At 41.4% G+C, this 17501-nt stretch overlaps 1 protein-coding gene across 3 annotated transcripts in view; it reads left to right on the top strand.

Annotated features, from left to right (window-relative positions):
- The window catches only part of gria1a (glutamate receptor, ionotropic, AMPA 1a), a 74898-nt gene that overhangs the window by 47108 nt on the left and 10289 nt on the right, over positions 1-17501 (top strand). For 2 of the 3 annotated variants that reach the window (XM_075481028.1, XM_075481029.1), the window contains exons 12-14: positions 11703-11901; positions 13015-13262; positions 17147-17261. In XM_075481028.1, coding sequence (XP_075337143.1) covers positions 11703-11901; positions 13015-13262; positions 17147-17261 — 562 coding nt within the window. The remainder of the gene's footprint in view (positions 1-11702; positions 11902-13014; positions 13263-17146; positions 17262-17501) is intronic. The other variant, XM_075481030.1, reaches the window with a different exon arrangement.

Here is a 17501-nt window from a genome sequence, read left to right as displayed (position 1 = left end):
TTTTGAAAGAACTAACATCAATATCAAGAGAATGCCTATGAAATAAACATTATAGCCCTGTCAGTTAGATCACATCAAACCAAGGATGTGTTCTTTTTAAGGTGTTGTAGGAAGCAAAGGCTGAAAAGTTACATTATATCCCTTCACATATTCTGCTTACTGAGGTGTACTATAGCATTTCATTTCAAAATAGTTTGAAATGACTGTTTGGAATAAATCTTAAAATGATTAAATTTAAGCAAATAGTTTTCATTCGGAGGTCAGATGGATTGTAGGATGGCACTGCACACTCACCTGCCCTCATATGCGTACCGCTAGAATTTTCAAGTAACCTCACTTTGAAATGTCATTTTTGTATTCAGCCGCTGTGTCCTTGCACCCTCACTTGCTTTTTTGGTATTTAGGTATTAAGAGTTACATAGTTATGGTTGGGTGTTTAAAAACGACATGCGGAACGTTAGGCAAACCTAACGGCTTGCATTACAACGTTCACCGCGATAACTTACAACATACTTATCACTGATAACTTTAGAAATATTATCTTCTTGGATTCCTGCAAAGTACACATGAACAGCACCAACTTCTGCAAGTCAACAGCATTGTTTCAGGTAACCCGATAGTCTCGCATATTGCAGTCTTTATGAATCCAGCAGCCCCTGTAGTAGTAGTAAATATAAATCATCTAATAAGCTCTGTTGGCATGCATTTTTTTTCTTCATACTTTATTGAAAACCTCTCACAATGCAACATTCTTAAAGGGGAACTCTCAGTCACAAATAGTGCAACACGTTTAGATTTAAAGATCTTGTCGTTTCCACAGCTTACAAAATCAAAATACATTGATTTGAGGAAAAAAACAACAGCATTTAAATCTACACAGAGGCCTTGCAATTAATCTCTTGACCACCATGACAGATACTGTATAAACAGATTTATAAGCAATCAGAGGAGAAAAGGATGTAAAAGACATTTGTCCTCTGTAGTTGTTGACGTCGCTTAGCGGGTACTGTAAGCCCCTCATAACTGTGCCTTTATCAGTAATAGGTGAGAACAGAGTGTTCTATGGGTGCGTTCAGTGCTGATGTAGGCAGCTCGGAACACTTCACTCCTCATGCGTCTCCATTTAATCAGGGCCTAAAGGCCAAGGAACAACACTGATGATCCACTCTGTCCTGGATTATTCAGTAGGCGTGTTTCATTTGCCTTTCTGCCTATATCTGCTTTTGTGTGTGTAACCTGAATCTTTTAAAAGTGAGCGCTTTTTGCCATTTTCTTTGTCTACTGCCTAACATCGCGTCATTGTACCAATCTAAAGGTGCCTCTTCATCAGGGTTTACACAAAGCCCTGTGTGTGTGTGTGTGTGTGTGTGTGTGTGTGTGTGTGTGTGTGTGTGTGTGTGTGTGTGGTTGCACATCCAAGCATCCATATGTACACACAGCGGTGATCACACACTGACGTGATGCATTGATGTGTACAGTACTGCATTGTGTGTGTGTGTATTAACCACATTGCTCCTCGTGCTATTTATTCTCCATGAGACCTTGTTTACTGTGCTCTTTCTAAATGTCGCGACTGTCACTCAAGCCATCCCATAAGCCACAGTCTGTGCTTTTGGGCCCTCCTTGTGTTTATCTCTGCAGACAGGTGGACTCCGAGTGTTCCCAACTCCCAAACATTCAGACACTTAAGCACTATCCGGTCATGCACCCATTTACTTCCTCTCCCCATCACCCCTTTTCAGTCCTTCACTCCTCTCCTCTCCTCTGCTCTGCTCTGCTTCCCATCCTTTTGAGATCTCTCTGCCTCTTCCTGTGGTTGTGTTTGGTTTAGAATTCACCACACGTAGCAGCTTCCCTTCTACATTTTGACACTAACAGCTGTAGAATTAGTACCAAATCCTGTGATGAGATTTTCATGTTAGTATCATGTTAGTATCTTAGTTACTTTTTTTTTTTACATGAAACCGTCCGCTCTGGTTCTGAAGTTGCTCCTTTACAAAGGAGTGACTTATTTCAGATCATTTGGAGATCTTTTTAAAGCCCTCGCTAGACCCCTTACTTTACACCAGGTACAGGGTGTGTGCGTTACATCTGTCTGTCGTCGACCATTTTGTTGTCGTCTTTTGCCTTTGTGGCTGTAAACTCACATGGTTTTTGAAAGTGTGGCTTCAGCGCGGTTTTTTCAGACAGCTGGTGTGGAGGCTCTAATCTGTTCACACGGGAGCCAAAATGGAAATCATAACATTGCTCACACACATGCAGACACCATGCTCCGGATATAAAGACAACCAAGAGCTCTTTGTTTTATGCATGAGGTGGGTCACTTTATTCGCCCTGTCTCAGTCAGCACTACCTGCAGCTATCTGCGTCTGAACACCACATCATGAAGGAGAAATACTGCACGGACTTAACCATCCCTCTGGGTAAACCTCGGGGAAACTCTGGTGCACACCTTGATTTTCACTCGTGTAGACTACCACAACTCCCTATTTAACTCTCACTCATTGCACTGTGTCTCATCTTCAGCTGATCCAAATTGTAGCAGCCAAGCGGCTAAAAACTAAAAACAGCCACCCTCTGTGCTCTGGCTGCCAGACCCGTTCATAGTTCTAAACCAGAGGAGGCCGGGCTTTGAGTTTCTAAACTTTGGAATAGCATTCCCCATTTCATCATCTACCGAATCAGCAGTTTAGATTTAAATAAGCCTTCTCATGAATTCTTATTTTATGTTTTTGGTCATTTGCTCAAATATCATTGGAGGGGTTTTTTTTGCGACAGGTGTGTGTGTGTTTTTTTTTTTTTCTTAGATGTATGGTCGCTTGTGTGCTTGTATTCAAGTTTATTTGAATAAAAAGTTCATGTATTATCACAGTTCCGTTTGTAAAGCACTTTGTAACTCAGCGTTCTAAAAATCGCTCTATAAATATATACGGCGCGGCATGAAGACACCGAACACTTTAATGGAAAAGAGATCGCCCCACTCTTAATGTCAGGGGGTTTAGATTTAACAGGTTCCACCTGTCACTCCCTGTTCAGTTTCGGTTTCATTGACACCTGATCTGGAACTCAGTCTATTTCAGTGGATTAGAAGGTGTACTAAATGCAGGTGTGTACATTTTTGTCATGTCACGTCTCTCTTTTTTGTCGTACATTTAAATGGTGAAAAACCTCTCCTTCAGTCCTCCAAAGAACATGTTTTGTGTCTGTGTCCGGTGCATGTGTGTGTGTGTGTGTGCGTGTGTGTGCGTGTGTGTGCGTGTGTGTGCGTGTGTGTGCGTGCGCTCATAAATGTGTAAGGCCCCATGGAGTTGTCTCCACTCCTCGGTGCCTGTGTTGCTCCCGTTACACGATTGTGGGCAGAAATAAATCACTCACACACTGACAGTCACAGTAGCAATTTTTCAGCCTGGCGGTCAGAATCATTCAATTATGGATTTTGTATGTGGTGTATTATGGTTACCCTGGGAGGGTCAGTATTTCTCCGACTGCATTTCTTGTCATACAGCGATGCTTCTTTTCCTGTTTGCAGCGCAAAAGGGGTGAGGGCAACAACACGGCTCCATGCGTGTACGTGCATTTGTTTATTTGATGAATAGCATGGAGGATCTTAAATACGGTCGTCCAATCATATCTTACCACCGTAGCTGAGAAATGTTTGTATTAATTGACTTAAAGGGAAATGGGAGAGTTTGAACTTGGTTGAGTTTGGCCTTAAATGGAGTTATATTGCTGTGGATATCTGTGGGAGGGTACAACATCAAAATGTATTCATAGACTCAAAGGAAATGGAGAAATACAGTCTGAATTAAGGGAACCTGACCATCAAATGGGACATTATTAGAATACCATAGGCACTGAGTACATTCCTAAATTTGTCTTTATATGTATTTATTTTAACAGACCCACTTTGTTTGACAAGCAATTTTTCCTTTAACCAAATTTTTACAGAGCTTTTGGAATCGGGATGTTTTCCTGTCTGTGTCATGTAGCCACATCTTTTTAGCTGTTTGGTTGCCAACCAAACCTTCAGGGAAAAGCCACGTGCATCCCTGTGATCAAGAATACTATTGATCTTGCGAAGGGATCAGTTTGGTATCAGGCTGCGTTTGTTGTCACGGTCCTCACAAACAATTAGATTGTATGTCACAAAGTTGCGTAACTGCAGTCAAGGAGCTGTCACAAAGCAGTTGGGCAGATTTGTGCGGTAGGGATGATTTATTCATAAAGAGACAGTTCAGTTTAGTTCACAGCATAACTTATGTTTTATTTATGTGGAGATTGCATGAAGGCAACTTTTGATCATGCATGCATGCAAACTTACTTGCAGAAACAAGTGAGACGTGTACACACACACTCCCAGAGGATCTCACTGGAGTATCACACTTTGTACACAGACAAAGATACCATTCCCTCGGAGGTATAAAGTCTGTCGAGTCGGTCACACACGCAGGATGTTTCCAGATGCAGCTAGGGTTTTAGCTGTCATCCAGATGTGATAGTTTATGAATATCTTTCCGCATACGCCAAAGCCAGGGCCACTGGGGAAATCTACCCGGACCAAATCAAACACAACCAGTAGTTTGACTGGAAAGATGTTATGCTTAACCGCTTATCGGTCAGGCCAGTTTCTATTGGCCTGTGAGACCTAATGAGTTTTCACTCTCTAATGGTAAACCTCTCCTGCTATAGAGGTGGATGCCCTCATAGAAAGAGACAGAACCAGAGAGAGGAGGAGGAGTGAGATGACTAAAGTCTCTCTCAGCTCAGATTTGGAGTGCAGAATGCGCTACCATAGCAACTGTAAAGAGAAACTGATTTTTTTTTTTTTTTTTTTAGAGCAATGCAGCTAAACATCAAGTGTTTGAAGCTGCACTTCTGATCTCTTTCTGTCATTTTACATACAGATTTAATGCGTCGTGAGTCCGTTTATACTTCATGTGTGCTGTTGGTATTGATTTTCTGTGAACAGTTGTGATGTATTTGTCTTTGGACTCGTGTTTTCTTGCTGGAGTGACTAAGAGGCTTTTGCGTATGTGTGTGGGCGCGTAGCGAGCACTCTCACAGCCTGCCAGCAATGACTTATCTCAGGTTACATGTTGCTTAGACAGCATCCACGATATCATTCAGCAAACACGTCCGCAGCCAAAAGTACAAGGATTACAGTCACAACTCCATTGTATTGATTTACTTTGCAACGTGTGCACTTTACCTTTTAGCTCAACTGTTCTGCATTCATGCATGACCACTTAGGGGAGACATATGTTGCAAAGCATCCACTTATCTTTGTTTCTTCTAAACAATGGGAACATGCACATGGTATTTTGAATCATGATATTTTTTGTAAAATATTTCCTATGTATACTTGAAAGAGTGTAATTACCAGCTTAGGGTGTGTTTGCTCCAGGGTGGAAACATTATCACAATATCCCCTTTTCAGCTCAATAGTATGGTAATACTGACCTTTAAGGGAAGAGACTTGCTTTTTTATTTATTTTTTCTTTTGCTCCTTGTTTAAAGCTTGCATGTAAATTTGGATTTGCAGATGAAAGCCCTCTGAAATAACGGAATCTAAGAGTCGTGAAATGCTCTAAACAAAAGTGCAAGCAAACACAAACAAGAGTAAACCCACAGCTTTGCTGCAACACTGGCCTGAGCATGTTCTTATCCCCCAGAGTCTCATTTGGTACTACTGAGAGAGAGAGAGAGAGAGAGAGAGAGAGAGAGAGAGAGAGAGAGAGAGAGACACACGTCTGGAAGTTGCAAACATACTGCAAGCCTCAGACAAGCGCATTTTCAAAAAGTGCCTAATATTCTCCTGCCAGATGTGCTGTAAAAGCATTCTGTGTTGCACACCAATCCGGTTTTAGCTCCGTTTGGAGCCCTGCAGAGGACCAAAACTGTCCTATGCGTGTGGTTTCAGGAACAAGGCTGACTGTACGGAGGCAGAATTTAACACAAAATGAATAAAGTTTTTTTAATACTTTATTCTAGTTAATTATCCTGACATGCCCAAAGGGTTGTGCATGCTTTCAGGAGCCATTTATTTTTGCTTAGGAGACTACAGGGAATCATAAAAGTTTACCTACTCGTAACATTTACAACCAAGCGAAGGCAAAGCAGAGGAAAGGCTATTTTACAAAAGCCCTGTGATATATGTCATCGAACTAAAAAGGCAGTTAAACCAGTCGAAAGCAGCTTTATTGATGAACTGCATAATAATTAAGGCCGTGGTGATCCACAACTCCAAATAAAGTGCCAAATAGATGATGAGGCACGTTTACTATAATGTCCCTCAAGCGTGATGAAGCAGTAGCCCATCAGTCTCGCCACAGCTTGTGCTGTGATACATCAAATTTGGCAAAATTTCAAATGACTCACCTCACTCATGACATTTTGTTTTTAAACCTCAGATCCTTCCAGAGAGAATACTTTTTTTTTTTCCTTAAGAAATGAGAAATAATTCTTTTCAGAAATAAGAGGAAGCAAATCTGAATACATACATAATCAGGTCGCCTGTTTATCTCTGAGGTCAAATAAAAACAAATGCTTTGGATCTGTGGTTGATCAAAATGATGCTTTTACTTCTTTTTTCTGTCTGATACGTCTGTCATCATTTTCACATGCAGTGAGCTGAGAATTCTTTTGGAGGTTCACTGCACAGCAGGGGCCCATCATTCAGCACATACTTACTGACATTAAGTTTTCAGCGTGTGCGGATACTTAAAGTACGTCTATATCTGTAGGTAGTCTTGCATATCCACTACAGACATATGGGGTTGGTTGTATGCAGTCATTAAGAACGTGTACAGCTGTCCCGCTAATTCTTCAGAAAATTTTTTTAAAAAGTGCCGTAGCACTTCTCCGTCTCCGATTTGTTCTGGAATCGCACCATAATTAGAGACCATTTTCTTTCTCATTTAAACCTCTACAATTACTAATCCATTGTAATGTGGCCATTACTGGCTCATATTTTAAACTTGCAAGTCATTAATTATTGCTAATTACCATATCGAAAAAGAGGAGGCCAGCCAGGGGAAAACTAATGAGAGTTTAGTGCCACCGCAGACTCCAAGGGAGCTGTGAGGGGGAACCGTGTTGCAGAAGATGAAGCGCTAGATCTGAGACGATCCGATACATCCGTGACATGACATTCCACTTGCTATGACAACAAAATTAAACATAGATTTAAACATAAATCTTACCTCTCTGTTTTGTAGGCTGCTACAAAAAAATAGGCTGTCCCAGTCTTTTGGGGTTCAGATGGTGGTGGTTATGTAGCCCTGTAAATAGCCCTCCACACTTTGTTTAGAGGGGTAGATGACCACCTCTCCAAAGCAGGGCCAGGATTGGAATTGAGATTGGACCAAAATATGCATCTGATATGCTTCCTCAGTACTGGTGCAGATAAATATGTGAGGTCACATATGACAGTCCAACAGCTTAGAAGAGCTCAGAAATTAAACATGAATAGCTACTATGAAACTGTTCCAGCTGTGTGCTGTTCAGTCTGCTATCTCATTAAAAAGCTGAACTTGAAGCATTCCTGGAGGATTTTAAGGAGCTGTGTAACTGTGTGTTTGCCATTCGATAGTGGACCTCTATTGCATGACATTCCTGCTCTCGCTTCCACACCAGGAAACGGAGGCAAAATTTCCCCAGAAGATTACTTCAGTACAACAACGTCCAAAACTAAATTCAGTAAGGGCTGACACGGATTTATAACCCCAAATCGTAGGAAGGTGTCCTGTTTCAAACAATGCGATTGTTTGTTGCTTTTTTTATTTTATTTTTCCATTTATCTCCTCATTACCAGTCCTAAATTGCCCTTGTCTCATTCTTATTTGGAATGTGTTGCAGGCCTGACATGTAAAATTTGTGCGTATCAGCAAATTAAAGGAAGTTGATGAGACAAAGCATGAAATATCTTGGCTTCGTTCTGTCTGTAACGGGGAAAAAAGTGGAATTAAATGTAGTCATTTCTTCACATTTGTTGTAGATCATCATGGATTTGATATTGTCATCAAATTTGGGAAATTGCCATTTAGCCCAGACACAGCTATACGACTGAGCTTTCCTTGACAAAATGCTCATTATTTATGCTATGTTTGCCTGATTGTTTACGGAATTTTTCTTCTTCTTTTGATTAAGAATGATGGACAACAGAAAAGTAGGGCAGCCTTTTAGTTTCAAAGGCTTTAATTGGTAATTATTTGGTATATTTACACGTTAATGACTATGCATCTTATTATATGTCAATCAGTAAAAGATTCAATTTGTCGTTTTGTCATCTAAGCCCTGATGATATGCACACACAGAAGCATTTCCTTCCACTCTACCTTACTTCAGATGGGTTAGAGCTGTTGCAGCTCCCATTATTTCCTTTGTGCTGTAATAAAAGAGGCAGAGTTAATAATTGATCAGTCGTTGCCTTAACAAGATTTTGAAATTACAGTGCTACTTGGAAGATTTCTCTTACTGTAATATGACAGCTTAGTTAAGGTTTTAGTAAGGCACCAAGATTGACGGCTGGAAAGGAAGCTCAAAGGAAGGCAGTTCAGAAGGAAACAAACACAGACAAAAAGGTTTGTTTTTGCCAGTTGCTCCACTCAACTAGTGAGAAAGACGGCTGCAGGAGAGCCAACACACACCCACAGACACACACGCAAACACACAGACACACAATGCCCATGTTTCCTCATCAGTCACAAATGATGACCTTGTTGTTCTCCTGCACAGACGAACTCGCAGACTCTTCTCTGGAAGGGAGCGTGTGTTTGTATGTGCAGCGGTACTCATAAAATGGGTCGGTAATAGTGCCAAGGTTTAGGCCACTGTTGTCTTGGCCCAAAACAAACTCCTGTCAGCCCGCAAGCACACGAAGAGCGAGCAAGGGAAACAGCAGAGATGCACGATGGACAGGGGGAGGTGGAAGAGGAGGGAAGGGGAAGAGGGGGGAGGAAAACAGGACAACCAAAGGGAGAGGATTAGACAGCCGTTTACTGCCATCTCTGGAGGGCAGCGGCAGTCAAAGCTGAGGTATTTGTTTGCAGCTGGTGCTATCCAGTTTACTTTTCATCTCTGCCACCCCCCCACCCACCCTCTCCCCACCTAACCTTACACGTATCACTGTCTCATCCAAACACACTCTTGCTCTCTTTTCCCCTCACTTATGTTTTCTGAGTTGTCGCATTCTTCCTCTTTTTTTCACAAAACAGAAAGATGGCTGTCTAGAGATTAGAAAGTAGTTTTAACACTGATATACAAGTAATGGATTTTGTAATAGCTCATTTAAACCGTGTGGAACTAACAGTCGGGTTCTTATGCGCTAAAGACATCTAAACAAATTAAGGAGAATGTTGTGCTCTTTATCGTAAAATGATGGTTTGGGACTGTAAAAAACAGGCAGTGTGAAAACTGGAAATTACAATCTGATATTTAGTATATTCTGGTATACTAAGAACATCATTTCAAGGGGATTTAAGAGTGACAGTACTTGATAGTGACACTAACTTGGCATCATAATAAAAACAACGTTCTTGTTAGATTTTACACCAAACAAAGAGAGTAACAGTTTTTGTACAATCAAGATGAGTAAACTTGACGAGGTTTCAAAAATGCTGTGCAAATCCCCTCTTTGTATACTGTTGATATAACTGATCCACTGGCACTCCAAAAATTGTGAGAGCAGAATTCTCAATATATTTGTAGACGGATACAGTTTTCATCATTGAAATTAATTGACAAAATCTTCAACAATTAGGGCTCTCACATGAATTTAAATATGCAAGCAAAGAAAAAAAGACGGACAGACGTACACTATTTGAAGGGAAGACTTTGGTAACAATGACAACCTATAATGTTTCTTTTAGCCGTAAAAGCTCCCTGCACCTGTCTGCTGGTAGTTTGTGCCACTTTTCCACATTCAAGCTCATGGATCAGTCCTCAGCAGTGGCAGATTTCTGCATTCTCCAAGGGCTATCGCTGGGATTTAGGTTGGGACTCAGTGTTCACCAGTTTAGAACAGTCTACCATTTCCCTTTCACCCATTAGTTTGTGCTCTAGATGGTGCTAATAATACCCTGAATTTATAATTTCTTTAATGAATTCAATCCTTCCAGTTCCAAAAGCAGCAAAGCAGTACCACACCCTGAAGGAGCCTCCGCTATTTTTCACCGTTGGTGAGGTGATCGTGTCTTTATGGGTTTTATTTTATAAAGGGCCGCAATCTTTAAGAGCTGCACTCTGGTTCCCTCACTCCGTCGAACGTTATCGCGTCCAAATTTCAAGACTACTGCCCTTGTATACAAGCTTTACCCACCTTGTGCCTCTTTCGTTTTCTGGGCTTTCACCTATGGATCCTACTTAGTCCCGTGTGCATCACGTGAAACCATCACTTGTTTGAAATCCGTCCATTGTTGTTCAGTAACTTTGGAAACTTCCTCAGATTGTACAGTCCAATAGAGTCGTCTTTCTGCTACATGGTAAATTTGACCGAAAGAAGATTGAAACGTACAAATGACAGTGTGTGTATTTCTTCTTCTTATTTTCTTGTTGTAACTGTTCTTTGCTAAAACAGTGAGTTTCGATGCAGAGGATTTAAACCACTTGATAGGGAAATTTGTTGCAATGCTAAATATTCTCTGTGTATGAAAAAAGCGCGTTTCTCTTCGTTGCACAGTCACAGTTTCAACTCACCTTCCACTCATCTGAGCAGCGATCACTGAAGTCAAATAATCAGACATAAGCAGACGTACACACACACACACACACCCAGCAGACGACTCTGCTTTTTTGGGCTTTCAAAGGCTCTGCATCCACTCTGCGCTTGCTCTCCGCTCGCTCTGCTGCTGCTCTTTCATCATCCGCCCATCATTTGCAAAGCATCTTAAATGATTATGTTTCAGCTTCTCCTGTGTTTTTTTTTTTTTTTTTTGCTTTTTTTTTTTTGCTCTCCGTTCTTAATCTTGCCTTCATGTTCGTGCTCAATTTGGCTTGATGGCACAAAGGTGAATCACGAAAGCCCTTTTTGTTTCAGATTTGTGTCATTTTCATTGCATAAGCTCCGCCACTCTCTTGTCGGGGAACCGATATGTAACGCAACATCAATTCTGCTGTGGCTGTTCAAGCTGGCTTCTCTTGAGGCGAAGAGAAACTGAGAGAGGAAAGACAGGGATTTGACTCAGGGGGAGTCACTTTTTTTTTTCCTTTTTTTTCTTTTTTTTAGCTCAGCATTATTTATTTTATTTATTTCTTGAAAGTGCAATTAGAGCAGTGGTTAAGTGTGCTCTTCTGTTTATTAATCCCCAACAATTAATGCGTGTGGTTCCGTGAAACATATTGGCAAGTTTCTTAAAGTGAGATTAACTTGGCAGGCGGGAAGCTGAGTGGGCCTTTGTGGAGCTGGTTATCTTTCCTCAGCAGACTGGGCTAAGCTCTTCAAGCCTGTTGAAATGGAGTGTGTGAGTGCAGTAAGAGTGTGATGCAATGCGACTCATTTGGATGATGTGAACATCACAAGGTATTTAGATTGCTCTTATTGATTGTCTGTAAAAGTGAATGTGAAGAAAGACTGACGGTATTAGCGTATAATTAATTGTTACTGTTAATTAAAGATGCACATGATTTCGATTCATACAGTGTCTTTCGCATATGGCAACGGATTTTGACTCGCCACCAACATCCTCTCCGTCTGTTTTTTTTAGGTCTCTTTCAGGCCGCATTGTTGGTGGTGTCTGGTGGTTCTTTACCCTCATCATCATCTCATCTTACACTGCCAACTTGGCTGCTTTCCTCACAGTGGAGAGGATGGTGTCTCCTATAGAAAGCGCAGAGGATCTGGCTAAGCAGACGGAGATTGCCTATGGAACGCTCGATGCTGGCTCCACCAAAGAGTTCTTCAGGGTGAGGAAACAAATCCCAAACATTTACTCAAACAGTGATTATAGTGGCGAGTTCTGATGATCAATCAATTGCATTTGCTGTGTGTGTATTGTTTGATCGCAACAATGAAACGCAGAAATGTTCGTTTTCTGCCACCAACCACAGATAACTCCCCATTTGAACATTGAATAGCTGTTGATGAAAAGAATCATAAATACTTAAAATCCTTCTCCGGCTGTTTTTGATCTCCTAAAAACTTATCAGTATTCCTCAAAACATCAAATATCTCTTTGATTACTTGGAGTATGACTCTTCCCCTTTTTTTCTTCATTCAGAAATAGGGATCTATGAATATAATAATCTGGCCGCACCCACACCTCCACCCACCTGCAGATGACACTGCCTACCTTGTTGACTCTGGCTCTATTTACCTGTGGTCTGTTTAGAACTTCTGATATTGGGGTAATTCAGCAATAAATGTTTTAAGCACTAGGGAGATTTTCACGAAGAGGAAGCTGAATTAAACAAGGTCACATCTAAGTGTAAGTATCAGAATGATAATGTATTCAATTTCAAGCCATTTCTACAATATTAGAAATGCACCAGTAGGCTGGCTCCCTGCTAACTGGACCCAGCCGGCAGCTCTCGCGGCTCTCGCTGCAGTTGGCTGTCGCAGCTCTCCCGGCCCAGCCGGCAGCTCTCGTGGCTCTCACACTCTCTTCTCCTGTTGCTAACTTCCCTTCTTTCTTACACTAGCTTTTAATATCATCAGTTCCTCACGGGACATGCAAGAAGTGTCAGCCAGCAGGTTGTCAGGTTTGGTTCTTCCAACATTTAATGTAGCGCTTGTGCCTTTCTGAGACTGTAGGTGGTGCAAATTCCAAGCAGAAAGCCTCAGCCATTGCATCGATGTCTTCTAACACATGAAAAATACATCTTATGAACATGTCAGCAAGGTTGTTTTTTTTTTGTTTTTTTTTCTCAGCAGAGGGGGACTTTAAAACAAGTTCAATGGAATGACATGTTTGATGTCGGTGACTTTTAACTTGCATCATAAAGGTAGAAAATGAAGGATTTCAACTAACATTGTCTCCTTCCCCGTTTCTCATTTGAAACAACAATTCTGGCTGTCAGAGGTCAAAGATCGCTGTCTTTGAGAAGATGTGGTCCTACATGAAGTCAGCTGACCCGTCGGTGTTTGTCAAGACAACGGACGAGGGTGTGATGAGAGTCAGGAAGTCCAAGGGCAAGTATGCCTACCTGCTGGAGTCCACTATGAACGAGTACATAGAGCAGAGGAAACCGTGTGACACAATGAAGGTGGGCGGGAACCTGGACTCAAAAGGTTATGGAATCGCCACACCCAAGGGATCGCCTCTCAGGTAAACCTTGCCCCTGTGACATGGCTGGATCGAAGCCTTCAAGCGCTTCTGTCGGAGCGCTTGTGCATGTACGTCATCCCTCACCTGTTTATTTGCCCACGGAGCTCAGCGTTTGCAGCTTCTGCTCATCTGTGAATTTGAGCTTGGATTGATTTACAGAGATTTCATGCAGTTACTTATTCATCGTTTTATCGTGATAACACAGCACGTCTGCAGCACTATTCTGCTCTTCATTCTTAATGCAATCTGATGTGATATAGAAGGCATGGCACTACTCACAAAGTCATCATCAGATTTTTTCTTTTTCTCTCCTTTTGCTCATAATTTGCACACATCATACACATGCACATTAACAACTTGATCATGCCATTTTCACCACTGAAGACCATCTTTTTATATGCATATGCTAGCTAGCCTATTCAAGCTGACCTGTGAGCACTAGCAGAAGTGTAAAGTAGGACTAAGTCACACTTATGTAACTGTGGCCCTCCTAGAACATTCTTAACCCTTTTTTTTGGGGGGGGGGGGTTAAGGTTAATTTTTGAATGCAATCTACTTTGAACTGATATATCCACTCAATCACACATAAACACATTTGCTCAGTCTAAATGCCCAACATAGTACCTGAAGCTGGGTTACAGTTTAAAGAGTCAACACCCCACATGGCTACTTTCCTACTTAAGCCAGGGCTCACACCTTGAATGTGAAGTCAGAAGGGTTGAATTTTCACATTCGATGTGATAAATGATCTAATGAAGGATACCTCATTCTGGGTTTGCTTCTGCCATCGATGAGCAGCAGCTGTCATTTCACATTACATTAACACCTTAACCAACTTCCCATTTATATTTCTCCCACAACCACAGAGAGAGTGCAGATGCTGGTGGCATCTGAAGCTTTTAATCTGTCCCTAATAGGCCTCATTCATTTTAATGAAAGAAGCCATAAAGGAAGGTTTCATTCAGTCTCGCTGAGGATTCATTCAGGAGTTCCACCTTGGCTGACAGCCAGAGGTCAGGATGCCGACTAGAAATGTTCCTTTAGACTTACTCAGACGCTCGTTTTTAAATTAAATTCAAATCTGATTTTATCCATGAAGTAAGTGCTGCATTAGTGATAGCGATTAGTGGCAGGTGGTGAAATTAATCTGCTCCCAAGTCATGTAGTGCGGTTGGTCCAGACCCACAGCACAGCAGCGGGATGCAGCATCAAACAGCCGAGGATGGCCCACATTATCGCACTCTCTTTGTGTTAATTAGTGGATGAGTGATACATGTCATTTTTCTGGTTGCAATCATGGTCACTCACCGATGTCTGATACCAAGTTTCATCAACAGCTAACCATCATTCATGATTGGATGAGTGCTATTAGTGCATGGCAAATTTGAATGATTTCTTTTTTTTTTTTTTTAAAGATAACCTGTAATTAGACATGAGTGAATGACCTATGAATTTGAAGATTTGAGTTCAATCATACCTGCAATGTATTATTAAACGATCTATTTGCACAGCATACTGAGGTGTCTGCTGATATAAACTGCAGATTTGAATCCAATTTCTTCCCTTTTTTTTCATTTGAAAAGTTCCTGGGATTCATTTAAACAGAGTTTATGTTCTTAACTATAATCTGAGGCATTCCATTGCCATTATTCTTTTTTAAGCTCTGTCAATATTTCAATTGCATTACTGTGCAAAACTCTTGAGCTACCCCTTCATTTTTCTTTATATGTTGGCAGGGAAATAAGAAACTAGATGCAAAAATGAATGAAAAATACGAGTTTGAAAGTCAATATTTGGTATGAGCGCCTCTATTCTTCAGGACAGTCGTAGCAGTAGTAGTTCTCCAGGCTTCTTGAAGGACATTTCAAAACTCTTCTTTGGATGTTGGCTGCCTTTTGTTCTGTGCACTGCTTCAATAATGCTGAGTTCCAGGTTCTGGGAAGGATTCATCCCTCCATAAGACCTGTTGCAACTGATTTTCAGGCTTCTTGACAGCCACCCTTCCATGGAGACCATTTCTGATGAGGTTTCAGTGAACAGTAGATGGATCAAGTGAAGGGCCAGATGCATCTTTCAGGTCCTGTGTCAGGTCTTTGATGAACGTTTCTCATTTCTCAGAGACACATGACTTCTAGATATTGTTTATATACAATTGATGTTTTTTTTTTCTTCTTTTTGCCCTCAGCTTGTTCAGTTTTCTCAACTTTTTTAAAGACGCACCACGCACCATGCTGAGATATCCCAAGTATTTTCGATTGATGGCTCTTTGAGCATAACCTTGTTGGAGAGGCCTATAAGACATTTTATGCCTCACAAACTGTGTTATCTTCAGCATTAGGGGGAACTAAAAAGCAAATTATGTGTATTTGCTACTAGTTGGCTGTAGTAAAGTCCATAGAGATACAATTTAAAATATTTTTTATGCTAAGCTGTTTATGGGTAGACACATAAACATCCCTTGTAGCTTGGTGCTCTTTTTGTGCTTGAATGATTCATCGGTGGGTTTTAAGTAACTTTAACCAAAAAAAAGGACCAGACTGAAAATGAGTCTGAAAAAGTAGCCAATGTCCAAAAAAAAAAGATTAGAAAGACCTTCATAAAAGCCTGAAAAACTGATTCAAAATATAAAGAAATACGGGATTGCTCAAGACTTTCACACTGTACTGTATATTTTCAGTTTGTGCCGTAATTCATATTGCAGTGCAGACTTGATTGAGTCACACTTTGTAATTACTTCATTTTACAGGAACCTCTTCAGAGAACACTTTCTGATGAACCAGTCTAATGTTTTGTCTTAACTTTGTGCTCCCGCTTAATTTCTTACATGTATGACATCCAGCCACCCTCATGACAGTTGACCCTCTCCCACTAACATACTGAAGCCTCCCCGACATCTGCTCACCTCCCACCAACCAATCAAACTAACCAATAACCCTATTGGTCTTCCGACCATCCATGTCCACACACTTTGACTTCTTTCTTTTTGTCTGAGTCTACTGGGCTGAGAAAGAAATCTGAGGTTTTACCAGGAACGAAAACTGTGTTCCCTACAGCTGTGTCGTGCACTGGGGGTTGGGGATAAAGGCTCTTCGGTGTCTGCTGAAGAGAAAGGTAGAATATCACTAAACCAAAAACTTTCTACACAGAAGAACGAGGCAAACAAAAGTAGGCTGAAATGTTGACGTCTTTCATGTAAATTCTGGTTGCAGATTCTGCCTTTCTGCGGTTTGTAGATGGAGAGCCTTTGTTCACAGCCTGTCAGCTATAGGAAATACACTCACACACACTTTTACCAGAGAGAGAGAGAGCAACCCACTGAGAGATACCCTGGATGAGTCCAGGACTCACTGTCCATAGTTGGCCACATGATTTCCTCTTGGCCCGTTTAAGGCATAAACTCAGAAGCAAACCTGCCAGCTAAAACAGTAAAAGCCTTTGGCTGCATGTGTCTCTGCTGATAGTTATAAATTAATCAACATAGGCCTCTGTTCACCAGAATACTGGTATAGTTGAATATTTATAAGTTAGTTACCATAGCAATGTGTTTGCCGGGGCATCTGAGAGGAAATTGCCATCTGTAGACAGTCTTCCACATCCAAAGCAACTCGATTTAGAGTGCGTGCTCTGCCTCGCTCTGAGGCCCCTGCTTGGTAAAACCTGTCTCTACTACTTGTATGGGCACTCAAGCATTTCAGCCCATTGCAGAAATGCAACAAACATATGCATCGAGAGCCAGAACTCCTGCTTCATATCAGTAGCCATATGCAGGAGAGTTCCTAATACCAAGTCAGTGTTGTCATAATCACCACCACCATGCGACCAATCTCTTTATATCTGTCCCATAGATTGTCTCCTAATGGCTATCGTTTCATATTATTTTCAAGAAACCCAGTAAACCTGGCGGTGTTAAAACTGAACGAGCAGGGCCTCTTGGACAAATTGAAAAACAAGTGGTGGTACGACAAGGGAGAGTGCGGCAGCGGGGGCGGGGACTCCAAGGTCAGAGCCAGTTTGATAAACCCTGCGGGTAACGGAGTGGGGAGGGGGGTAACCGGCAGGTCCACGCCACACTATCGCTCCGGCAACACTTACTGTCTCTGTGGTTTGGGGAAGGGCAATTGAAAACTGCCAAAGAGGGTTACTGCTTGGCCAGTCGGGAATAAATTTGAAAAACCACAGAGAGGGGAATTTGTGTGACAAATTTCCTGCTTGAACCAAATAAAGAAGACTTTAAACGTA

Source organism: Odontesthes bonariensis, chromosome 13 (assembly GCF_027942865.1).
Source record: "Odontesthes bonariensis isolate fOdoBon6 chromosome 13, fOdoBon6.hap1, whole genome shotgun sequence".
NCBI classification, from domain to species: Eukaryota; Metazoa; Chordata; class Actinopteri; order Atheriniformes; family Atherinopsidae; genus Odontesthes; species Odontesthes bonariensis.
Note: the sequence above shows the minus strand (reverse complement) of the source record. Positions and strands in the feature narration are given on the sequence as shown.